Genomic DNA, 12,581 nt, shown 5'->3' with positions numbered 1-12,581 from the left:
GTTCATGGTTGTATGTTGCACTTCCATAACTAAATCTACTGTGCATATCACTTACCCTCCTGGGTGTTTGGTTGTGGAAAAATGTATTTTTTCATAGATAAAATAGTATATATTTGTTTTAGCAGAGACCTATATGTTGCCAAACATTCAAATGTTCAGTGAAATATATTTTTGGGCACCTGAAAAGATGTAACCATACTTCCTAACAGTTGGGGGTGTATTTCAATAAAGGATTGAAAGCACAAATACTGTATCATTCTTCATAGAACTACAGCATTTTATTCATTGATTTCATTGACAAGAATCCCGCCTAGCAAACATGAAGACAACTTCCTCCCAGCATGGGAAGGTTAGCCACAAGGGGCGCACATCGGCTTTTGTAAAGTTTTGCTTTTTTCCCTCTTTTATTTACAGATGACGATTACAAAAACCGTCATCATAAATGTTCAAGATTCAAGATTCATTTTGTTATAAATAATAAAACTGCTTAAATCAAATTAAGACTGTAAAGAGACTACCTATACACACCTTACAAAAATGCAAAATGGTTCATTCCTTCTGGTAGGATTTTCCCAATTCCGTTTAAAAGGGTGAGTTCACCCGGAAGTAGTTTTAAGCTAGGGGTGTCAAACTCATTCCATGGAGGGCGGAGACACTAAAGGTTTTCTTTCTTGCCCGTCACTAAAGCAGGTGATTTTAATGACTAACCCTCCTTTGGTTTGAGAGAAGGAGCTCGGCAGTTAAATTGGTTGGAAAGAAAAGCTGCAGTGCTTCGGCCCTCTGTCGACACACGTTTAAAGCAAACGTAGGAGAATTAAGACAACTGCAAATACAATGGCAAGTTTGAGGGCTTCACACTATTCCCCTCTGTTTCGAAAGCGACATTTTATTCATGTATTTTATTTATAGGCGTCACATCTACGGTTGCAAAGAGGAAGATAATTTCAGGTAAGACTGGGGGCACCTGGGTTTTTTAAAAGTTGTCTTAAATTGTCATAATTGACTCTTTTGTCGGTTATAAAAACCGTCATAAATGTTAAGATAAAAATATATGTATAATAAGGGGGCTTAAATCCAATTAAAACTGTATTGAGGCTACCCACGCCCACTTTACAAAAATACAAAATGGTTTATTCCAATCGGTATGGGTTTTTTTTTAATACGTTGAGTCCACCCGGAAGTAGTTTTACGAGTGGACTTGCTAGCAAAAGTAGATAACCGAACTGAGTTGTAGCATTGATACCAGTTACATTTCTTTTGAAAGTAAAAGCAAAATGGTGACTCTTGTGAGGTTGGATATTATTACTATCATGAGTGAATTGATTCCTTATTTATAATGAAATATTTTCATATTTACAGCGTAGGAAACCTGTTTATGACCTAAATACGAGAGCCATGTAGACATGAAAAAAACACTCCTATAATAAGCTTTACACTCCCAATATAGTAGACATAATAAGTGTAAATAACCCACCCAAGACATATCCTGCTAGTGTGTGTTGCAGTAAATGTATTGCGGACATGTGGAGGACAGGAAGTGACGCCAGGGGTTCAGAGCTGAGTTTAAACTTGAAGAGGGTTACAGCCGAAACAGTAGCTTATGTTAACATTAGGGATGAGCCGTATCCTCGTTATAATCCCATATCGGCTTTCAGCTGCCAAAAAGAAATTGATGTCAATAGTTTTTGTCTGCATTTCAGCCCCTCACCACAAAGGGGCAGCATTGTTCCTACGGCTTCATATCGACTCAATTTTGAATGTGGTGAAGTTATACATCAGTGTAGTATGATGTGATTATACTGGAGTTTATATTTATGGAGCAATAGCAGTCTGGCTTAGTAGAAAGGTTGTTTAGAAAATATTTATTTATGGTAATGTACACTGTACAAAGGCAGCAAAGCATGTGAGACGCCGTGACAAGTCACCTGTCACAATCAGCTCCAAAATCTTATCCAACAACAATTTGATTCTCTTCATATGAATGAAAATATCTGTAATACAAGCACCCATATGCTACTAACTTGCTAATTAAAATAAAAAACAATCTCTGAAGTGTTGATCTGTGCAATGATTTTCCAAAAGTCAAGCAATCATTTAGCAATCAGACATACTAGTTCATCCGTTTCTTTGTTAGAAAATGTCAGACACCCAAATAAAGCGTTTCTGTTGTATTTTATCAATCAATACATTATGAAAAAATATTTCAGATTTCATCTTTAGCAATCAATGGTGGGTTGTTTTTATCGCATTATCAACACCGACATTTAACTGTACTGCACTGCACTGAACTTAATGATGCATAATTCAATTCACAAGGCACCAAAGTGTCAGCAAACTGCCTTCAATCTGAGATGACCACATCAATACAAAAATACTGTCAATTGTTAACTGACATTGTTTTTATGTGAACAAGGAGATCTTTAGAGTGAGAATGGTGACGTGATTAGCAGTATTTAGCTTTAGTGTCTCAAATTCAATACATCTGTCAGTATACGGCAATACCGTACCGTACCATACCAACAGTGCAGTGCAGACCCGTTTCCGGTATGTACGCTACAACGCTAATCGATCTGGAACAGCATTACCATGTCAGAATTTGCGTACTCGGTACTATACTGACGGAAGTATTCTATTTGAGACAAGACACAGATTAAGAACGGTGTGTGTACCGTATGGATCATACCTGTTAACAGTTGCATTTCAGCAAAACCTCAGTTAGCATACACCTGGTTAGCGTGTTTTTTGGTTTACAGTAGAAATGATGCCAACATTTTGTCACGGTTGCCATACATTTCCCAGTTAGTGTACAATATGGCGCCAGTCCAATTGTTTTCATAGCATATTTTTTTTATCTCACAACGTCATTGTTAGCATGCTAATAAAATGGAAATGGGAAACGGAAGTCATTGCCCCCCAGCTACGCCACAAGTCTCTGCTGTGCTTATTGATCACAGCTGCAAAAAAAAGTAAGAAAGTAGCAAGTGCCAGCATTTGATAAAAGTGAGAAACGCTACTGAACTGAAGAAATAACTCATAGCAAAGTAATGAAGGTGTCATTGTGTGGATCTCTTCTCGCTTCTCATCGTTGCTGTGTTTACTAACAATGTAAAATTTTCATTTATCTCTTTCATTCCTCATTTTTGTGCATTGTCATCTGCATGTAAAACTATAATTGTAAATCTATAAAACAGATTAAATGGATTTACATGATTTCTTACAAAAATGTATTTGGTTAGAGTACGTTTTAGTGTGAGTCGGGCCTTCTGGAACGGATTAATGACGCTAACCGAGGTTCGGCTGTTCTGCAACAGATGAACATAATCAAGCACATTTCCTGGGAATTGACTGTATTGGGTTCAACCGTGAAAAAGAACCATTTTGGTATGATCTGTTGGATAAGACGGAAATGCCTCACAATCCAAAAATGATTTAGAAAATATCTCCTTAGAAACGGCTTGTTGTCCCGGCGGACCAGGTATCCTCACTCCATCCTGTCACTACCATCACCATTGATCTGCACCACACAGTCCTTGTCTAGAGGTTCCTTGGAGTGCGTTGTGTCGAAGTGATGGTTGCTCATCATGTACCTCCCGTGGGCATCAAACGCTAAGGCGGGCACAAAGCGCCGGTCAAACTGGATTTCCTGGCGAAGGTAGGAGGTCCGCTTCTGACAGGTATCTCCCGTTCCCTCCTGCGAGGCGGACAGGAACACCACCAGCTCAAACTGACTGGACGTGTCCTCATGCAGGGCCGGGTAGAGCGGACTGCGGCGGTCCAGGGGATGGAAGAAGGTGAGTGGGAAGATGAAGAAGGGACAAGGCTGGTGGCCCAGATGATCCGTGAAGAAGTCCACGGAGGTTTGATGCAGGGCTTGACCGTCGTTCTCCTCGTAGAGAACGGCACTCACCTTCACGTCCACCAGGGGGCGCCTCAGCAGATTTGCCGCTCGCAACATGAGGCACGTTTGGCCCTGGTGTTGGCCCACCACGGCCTGGGGGCTGAACTGGATGGCCCCAGCCCGCTTTTGGGGACAGGAAATCTTGGCCACAAATGCACCTGGTAGACAATTAAGAGGTACTATGAATACAGTACGACTTGCCCTCGCTTTACCGTCTTACCGTGGTTATGAATGCACCCCCAGAACTTATGAATACTTAGAAGAGAAAGTAAGAGAGTTACAGGCGGATTAGAAGAGTCACAGCTACACTGAGGAAGGACATCACTTTAGTTTTTGTAGTTAACTTTTTAGGCTCCATTATGTCTCCATGTCGGACATTGTGTTGGACATCCACAGCTATCATGAAGACAAACATGTGAAGGGGTGTGCCCTTATAGAAATGGATAACATAACATAACTGCATAAGCATCGCAGTGCTGTCATTATTGAGACAACCTCCTCTCAAGAAGCCTGTGCTTCCTGCCTTGTGTTAGTCTCCCAAAGTCCAGGTCGTATTTTGGTGGCAAACGAGGTCCATTCCTAGACTGTGCTGCAAGTTGAGCTTTAGTGGAAATCAGAACTTAAACCTAAATAGACTACTAAGTCTCTCACTGTACACAGAACACATCAAATCCATATAAAAACACTAATTTAGTAAGCGTGCCGCTTGATTGACTGTCGCACCGTAGCACCAATACATACGCCGGCAGTAGTAAACCAATGGGAGAACATTACATTACATAATACCTGGAGAACATGACATAATACCTACAGAACGTACTCTGGCAGGGATAAACCAATCAGAGAATAATATGTACAGTCTGAGCTATGACGTCATTTCTTAACAGCCACCTTACAATGAGACTGACTCCGACAATGGTGAGCGGGAACCCGATACAGAAGATGAGGACTTTGATGGATTTGTGGGAGAAGATGAATTAACAATATGATGTGTGTATTTTTAAATATTAGGATCAAGTTCAACTAAACTCATTGTTTTTGATTCTGTTGACTTTTTTTTTGGAGACCGTATGTTTGATCATGCGCCTTATCATACGTTCTACCTATGAATGTGTACAGAAATAGACCCCCTAATTGAGACTGGGAGTTCGTTGTAGCTCCAGAACATCGTAACAACATGAGGGCCACCTGCACAGTTTTGTTTGACTTATTGTAAGCTTAAATAAGTCCACTATGTTCCTATGTTGTTATGTTAGGACAGGAAGTTCTATTGAGGTAAACAATCAATGTTATAGTTTGATGATTCCCAATGTCTTCAGATATTCCGGAACTGAATGCTTGTTGAGAGAAGGCTTGAGGGAACGTGTACCTGTGATGAAGGCCTCCAGCATGAGCCCCAGCAGCATTTGCACGGCCAACAGAGCGATGGCACTGGGACAGTCCCCACTGGGGAACATGGTGCCGTAGCCGATGGTGAGCTGCGTCTCAAGGGAGAAGGAAAAGGCGGCGGTGAAGCTGGTGATGTGCTTCACGCAGACCACGTGGCCCTGCGGAGGGGAGTCGTGATCCAGCACATCCAGATCTCCATTGATGTGGGCCAGCAAGTACCACAGACACGCGAAAAGAAGCCAGTGCGCCACAAAGGATGCGCAGAAGGCCAACAGAACCCATCTCCAGCGCAGACCCACCAACTGTCCCCACATGTCGTGGACGGCCAGCAGCCAGGCCCGGCGGCTCGACGCTCCGAGCCATGAGCCCGAGGGACGCGGGGGAGGGCGGAGGGTGCAACGTCCATCTTTGGTGACCAGACGTTGGCGGTTTGGGGAGGACAGAAGAGGGGAGGACAACGCCTTGCCACCCAGAACTATACTGTTGGATTTGCTTGTCATCTTTAGAGGTCCTGAAATGAAAAGACATATTTGATAGTATTTTATGTTATTATTAGGAGTAATGTCTTTGTGAAACACTTGTGCTTTTATTTACGTGCTAATTTGACCAGAGACATCATGAGAATGAGTGATAATTTTAGGGATGTCGGATAATTATCAGTACCGATCCATATCGGCCTGATATCAGCCCGATATCAGCATAAAAATGTAATATCAGTCGATATCGGTATCTGATTTTTTTCCATAAAGATATCGATATGTTAAAAATGCTTTGTACAACATTCCACCACAGGAGATATGTCACATATCGTTATCAGTATCAGTTGATATCGGTATCTGACTGAGCCAAAAAGCCAATATCGGACATCCTTTGTGATAGTGAAGGATTTTTGACCACACAGCAGTTTTGGTAACATCCCTTTCCTCCATTTATGCATGCATTTACGTGCTAATTTGATCAGAGACATAATGAGAGTGGTTGATAATTTTAGGGATGTCGGATAATTATCAGCACCAATTGATATCGGCCCGATATCAGCATAAAAATGTTCATTTGAGAAATCTAGTTTGAATGAAAAACTGACTTTTTATCCAATGCCAAAGCTTTGAAGATAGGTTTATATTTTATTATGTTAGAATAATAATATAATAATAATAATATTTCCTGTTGCCCCTTTGTTGTTTTTTATTGATTTTGTCAGAACCACATATCTGCTTTGGCAAGAGCTAATTATGAGGTTACCAATAACACAATACGCTCCTGATGAAAATTTTAGGACCAATTAAAAAAAAGTCCACCTCAATAGAACTACAGGGCTTCAGTTTGTGCAAGGGCGTCAAACGACAGATAGCTAGTACGTGGAGATGTTTCAGCCGGAATTCCTCATGCCTGTGTGGTAATGACTGGTTTTTTCAACAGGACCGCTCTTCACAATGTGGAATAACCTTTGGGACCATACCATTTGGGGACGGATGGCAAGCAAAGTTTACAAAAATGGCCATCAGTTCCAGACAGCGGATGCCCTCCACGAAGACATCCTCACAACATTCCCACTCGCCTCCCGGAAACTGGCATCAAGCATCAAAGCCGTTTTTGAGGTAATGAACAAGAATGACACAGCTACTCGTTACTGAGTCCTTTTTGAAAACGGGATTTCAAATTAGTAAATGATGAATCAGTAAATGAAGTCAATCTTCATGGAAACGACCATATTGCCTTTCAAATTTTACATCAACTTCAGCAGCCGAGATGCGACATTTCTATAATATCCTTTTGATTGCGTATGTTGGTCTTCATCAAAGGTAACTCTTTATGCCGGACGCATGTTTGACAGGCAGACAGCTAGAGTCCTGTCCTCTCCAGAGTTTCTATTTCTATGTCAATATTGTTGCCAGGAGATTAGAGCAGTTCCCAGCTGGGAATGGGTCTGAGGAACACAGCGACACGCAGAGTAGGAATGTGCCTTTCATCTGCAGGGAGCTCCAAACTTAGCACACTGCAATGCGCTGCACTTATCTTGTTAACCAACAATCATGGTGCACGTTCAATTGCAACCTTTTTGGGGGGTGTATTGGAGGTCTTTAGAGAAAGCAAACAAAACCGTGAGGCTTCTTAGATAGTCGTAACCAGAACCATATTGTGACCGTGTTACCGATTACCCAACATTTGACTTGAATTTTCCTGAAAGATGTGTTATCATTGCAATAGATTTCACAAAAATACTTCTTACACACTTTTCAACATACTAACATGCGTCACAAGCAGTGTTCAAATGCCACTCGTTTTAATGGGCCAATGAAAAATGACTTGACTTGGACTGTAGTCTGATGACTCGAAAAGAGTTAAATAATGGTTATAATGGTTATAGTTATAAAATACCCTGCCTCTCACCTGAAGTCCCACTCATAGCATAGTGGAGCGCTACGCAGCCAAGTGACGGCCACTTTGAAATTCATCAACCAAGAATCAAGTTTATTCGTAGTTCTAAACATAATTAAGGTGTTTTTATTCACTTTTTTCTCCCTCTTGTGAGGTTGGGCTTTTTCCTACAGTATTTATGACAGAATCGTATGCAAATAATATGCAAATTAGCCAATGATGTCCTCTATCGACATCTAGGACAGCCAGTGCTGTAGCTACTTAAGTTGAGAATGAGTCAATTGGAGGTTAACGAGGAAGCTGCTGAGGAAGCTGAATGGTACTTGAGCTCCAGACCTGAACCCAATGGAGCGCCCGTGGGACATCCTCATATCCTCATTCTATCATTACAGTAACAATCAGGGGATTACGGCACTCCCAGATAACAATGGTACATATACTGTACAAGGTAGTGCACAGGTATGTCATAGATAACTGGCATGAATCACAAAGGTGAACTAAACATGGGTTGTCCATGTAAAGTGCTTTTGTGTCAATTTAATCACTTATTAATAATATTCATGCAACAGGAGGGGCAACTTTTGTGATAACAGGAGCCAATCAAATGTCATTGTCAGGTGACCCATTACATACAACAAATTACAGTCATCTCATTTAGTGAGTTAAGTGATCTCAAACATTTCCTATGAATATTTAGTATTTTGTCATTATCTTGTGTCCCACAAGAGATGGTCAGAGGTGCTTCATCTTGCTTAATTAAAGGCAGTGAGCTAGTCTTATATCTTAAATGCTTTATATTCTGCTATTGTGTCTATTATGGAATAATATGAGTGTAAATGTGACTGTGGGGTTGTTAGTTCATGTCCAGAGAGCTCTAATAATATTGGAAACAGGTTTTATATGCTCTAACTTAATATTCCATCTTGGAATCCTTCTTTGTGAAAATTCACTCGTTCAGGTCTGGGAACCAATGAATGGCAACAAATGAGGGATTAGGTTTTTTTTTCCAAATATGAATGAATGAATGTTAAAAGATTCCGATTTTGCTTTGTTGTGGTGGTGTTGTGAGATCTTTGTTGAGATTACAACAACCACAACTCTTGTTGACTAGCTGTTTAGTTTCCTGTGTAGTAGTAGTAGTAGTAGTAGTAGTAGTAGTAGTGAACAATGACAACTGAGGTGACATTCAGATTTGTGATCTAAGTATCGGCGTAATGTTTGAAATAGTCGTCCATTGGATTACCCATGACTAGAAAACAATGTTAACATTAGTAGTATTTTTAACGGGCGTTACCTGCAACTGTGTTTATGAATTAAATGAACCAATGACTTCAATAGAGCAGTCTTATATTGCTGGATCTAAGAGGAGGAGGAGGAGGAGGAAGGAGCTGGCGTAGCGTACCCTGGCACCTTCACACAGGAACACAATCCAGGCTTCATACCTTTAGTACCAGTTAGCGCTCCCCCTGCTGGTGCATGATACTAATTACAAAAAATGGCATCTTTATTATTCACAATTATCTTTCATTTGGAATTGAATCCAGAGACTATCCCCTTATGTTACTAAAACTGCTCATCTTTCTCACAAAATGGACCCCTTATGTCCAGGGTTTAAGAGGACCACAAATGAAGCCTTCCGTTGCCTTCTTCCACTCAACTCTACTGCAGTAGGACTTTTCAAATGCTCTCTTATGTCCCGTGTAGAACGGTAAGCAACTTGGTGCTTATGACCGCCATATTCCAAACGACCATAAGAAGTTGGCCATACGAGCTGACATCCGTGTACCACATTTGCATGTGAAAATAAGAAACATTTTTCAGAAATGGAGGGTCATCCATCCATGCATCTTCTACGCTGCTTATCTTCACTAGGAGATACCATACGAGGGTATGCTGGAGTCTATCCCAGCTGACTTACAGACATACAGACAAACTACCATTCACACTTTCATTTAAATCCTGAGAAATTCTGGTCTCATGTTTTGTAGGACTGCGAAGATGTGCTACTCCGTGCTACTTAACTTTTTCAGGAAAGTTAAAATATGGGAAACTATTAAAACAGAAAGGAATACATTTTCCCGGTGAAAATGGGAGAGTTGACAGGTATGCCAGATGCGTGACAGACCAGAGCAAACATGAAAATGTGAAGTTTAAACGACACTATTTTGGATGCTGAGTCAGATAAAGATATCAGATCAATTCTTGGGTTTTGTAGGTTGGAGTCTATGTCCTGAATACGTACAATGTTGAATGTTCACATCACTCAATCACAGATAGGATACATTTGGTTGATCATTAGAGTGTCCATACTCTATGCAACGGGGGTGGCTTTGGCTTTTAGCAAAATCTGTGTTTTCTGCGTGAAAAATGGCCTACTTGTGGGGGGGTGGGGGACGCAGCGCCATGAATGCTGAATCACAAACCGAAGCATTGTTACACCACTTTATTAAGAACATTCACAATCCCGTAAGTTGAAATGTACGAGGAAGCCATCCAACAGGGCTTTGTGTGTAACATCTGTTGAGTACTAACATCTGTAGGAATACTTAGATATAATACTAGACTACAATACTCTAGGTATCCCTTGGTAATCATGGCTGGCAGGAGATTGGGACCGGTCAGCCTGTTCCCAACCTTGGCAGTTCACCAATAAGAGTTTGTAGAAGACATTAACCCTCCTCTTGTGTTGGGGTCGGCACCGACCCGTTTTACATTTTAATGCATACAAAGAATCACATAACATTTGTTTATTGCATCAAGGCTTTTTCACTTTGTCAGGAAACTCTATTTCAACTAAATAAAACAAAAAAAAAATAATTTTTACTACATTTTAAAATGGTCTGGTTGAAATTATGACCACTTTATTGTTAGGTTGTAATAATATGACTATGAATAATATGACCATAAAGCAATATTTTGAGCCACAACTGAAATCCTAAGTGTACAATTAGCCAACACAATGACAACCAGCTCCTCTTCTCATCATGGAAGCTTCAGGGGATTCTCATTTTGACCGCTTTTCCAGTATCCCAGCATAAAAACAATGTCCAGACATGTGAGGTGAATTCACTCATTTGATTGGCTGATTTCACATTTACAATTTGGATGATGGAAAGAATGTCAACAAGTACAATGAACCAAGATCTGGACCTGTTCTGCTTTTTCATTTCACTTTATACTAAAGTTGTGTTGCTGAAAACAATAACTTTTTCTACCTTTTCTTGACATGAATATATATGGGTCAAAATTCACCCCAACACCATACATGTTTCTTTAGTGATTCATACTAAAATGAGAAAATAAACAAACTCATTGATTTAAGAGATATGTTCTATATCCCTCAGTAATAGCCAATTAACAAAAGAACCATTTGAGGTTGATTTGAGCATTTTTGGAAATAGAAATGGAGGGGCATAGTGACAAAAAAAGGCCTCCATGCCCACACCAAATGTATTAAAAGCAACATTTTCATGGATGAGGAAGCCTAAGAAGGTAACCAAGACATGAGAAGCTAATTTGATGCTAACTTATTGTTTTTAGTGGATTTTATAGCTGATTTAATACACGGGTCAAAACCCATCCGTTAACATAAGACATGATACCTGAAAGCTAACACAAGAGGAAGGTTAAAAGAATTGTGTTTTTGTGGTACTTGCATGATATGCGGTAAAGGTACATACATATGCACGTAGCTCAAGCGAATAAAGAGCATTTGGTCTTTCCAACATACACGCCATCGGACAAATGAATGGCGTATGATACAGTCGCTACACTATGTAGACATTCCCGTCGTTCCCCAAATTGACTTAGTAGAGGAGTAAACTAATCACATCACAGCTCGTTGTCCAAATATGAGACCCACTGGAATTAGTACTCACCTCAAGCTGCACACAGACCTAGAGAAGGGCCCGCTGACCTTTCACCTATGTGGCGGTCTCGCCAAGAGGACAGGACCGATGCAAATGGCGTGAAAGGTAGTAGTTCCTTCGGGAGGACAGGGTATAAAATCCCACTGAGGTGTCACCACTGAGAGCTTATCTCGGTGTGGGGAGCTCTCGTGTCTCGTGAGCACGACGCTCTCTGCCCCGCCGATCTGCAACTGCCAGCTCCGGGCCGAGGATGATTCAATTGGTCACATTACTCTGCATGGAGCCTATTAGCGTTCCCGGAAGACAGACGACAGAGGGAGGGGTGAGGGGTGGGGGGACGGAAGAACAACACCTTGTCACAGTTCATTCAAGAAGCAGCTTGTTGCTAGTTGGCGTCCCGCAGCTACCACTTGGAAAAAAAATGGACGTCGGATGCATCTGCGTGCAGCGGGGGTGTCCAAAATGCAGTCCGTGTGTGGCCCTTAGCTCATTTTTTAGTCTAAAAATGAAATTTATTCATTATTAATGATATATTAAGGATGAAGAGTCTTGAACCAGTCATGATGTGCTATACATATCACTATATTGACACTTACTATGGTACCCATTATGTCATTGTATGGTCATATCACCGAGTACTTTGAAAAAACCTTCAACTGTATTATGGAAAGCAGGAAGTGAACAAATGTAACAATTAATGATTGTAAAAGTACCAGATGGAGGGGTAGGATTTAATAAGCTTTGCTTCTTCCTACTCCTTTTGGACATGTGGAACTGGGAACTGATTATGGGATGCACTCAATTGGAATCTGATGCATGTTCAAATGAAAAAAATTCAAATTCAAATTTTAATTTTTTTATAAAAATTATTAAAATATATATATATATTTTAAATTTATTATATATTTTTTAATTATTTGGAAAATATATTTAATTTTTTTTAATGTATTTAAAAAAATCTAAAAAAAATAAAAAAAAAATAATTAAATAAAAAAATAAATAACTTCTATTATATTAGAAAGGCAGGAAGTGAACAAATGGTAAGA

At 40.3% G+C, this 12,581-nt stretch overlaps 1 protein-coding gene across 1 annotated transcript; it reads right to left on the bottom strand.

Annotated features, from left to right (window-relative positions):
- Nucleotides 1–2,923: 2,923 nt before the first annotated feature.
- Nucleotides 2,924–11,766, bottom strand: kcnj13 (potassium inwardly rectifying channel subfamily J member 13). The gene is made up of 3 exons (XM_058080499.2): nucleotides 11,545–11,766; nucleotides 5,268–5,798; nucleotides 2,924–4,056 (listed from the first exon to the last, which is right to left on the bottom strand). The coding sequence occupies exons 2-3, from the start codon at nucleotides 5,785–5,787 to the stop codon at nucleotides 3,482–3,484; spliced, it is 1,095 nt and encodes a 364-aa protein (XP_057936482.2). The 5' UTR covers nucleotides 5,788–5,798; nucleotides 11,545–11,766; the 3' UTR covers nucleotides 2,924–3,481.
- Nucleotides 11,767–12,581: the final 815 nt, after the last annotated feature.

The sequence above is a fragment of the Doryrhamphus excisus genome, linkage group LG8, assembly GCF_037039965.1.
Source record: "Doryrhamphus excisus strain RoL-2023G ecotype Guam linkage group LG8, RoL_Dexc_Guam_v1.1, whole genome shotgun sequence".
NCBI lineage: Eukaryota > Metazoa > Chordata > Actinopteri > Syngnathiformes > Syngnathidae > Doryrhamphus > Doryrhamphus excisus.
The sequence above is the reverse complement of the archived record's forward strand: the minus strand, read 5'-3'. Positions and strand labels throughout refer to the sequence as shown.

What these genes read in the sequence shown, in the direction of transcription:
- kcnj13 (XM_058080499.2), bottom strand. Translation starts at nt 5,787, where the DNA reads ATGACAAGCAAATCCAACAGTATAGTTCTGGGTGGCAAGGCGTTGTCC. An exon ending in GCTGGAGGCCTTCATCACAG is followed by an intron (nt 4,057 to 5,267) that starts GTACACGTTCCC and finishes ATTGTCTACCAG; the next exon opens with GTGCATTTGTGGCCAAGATT.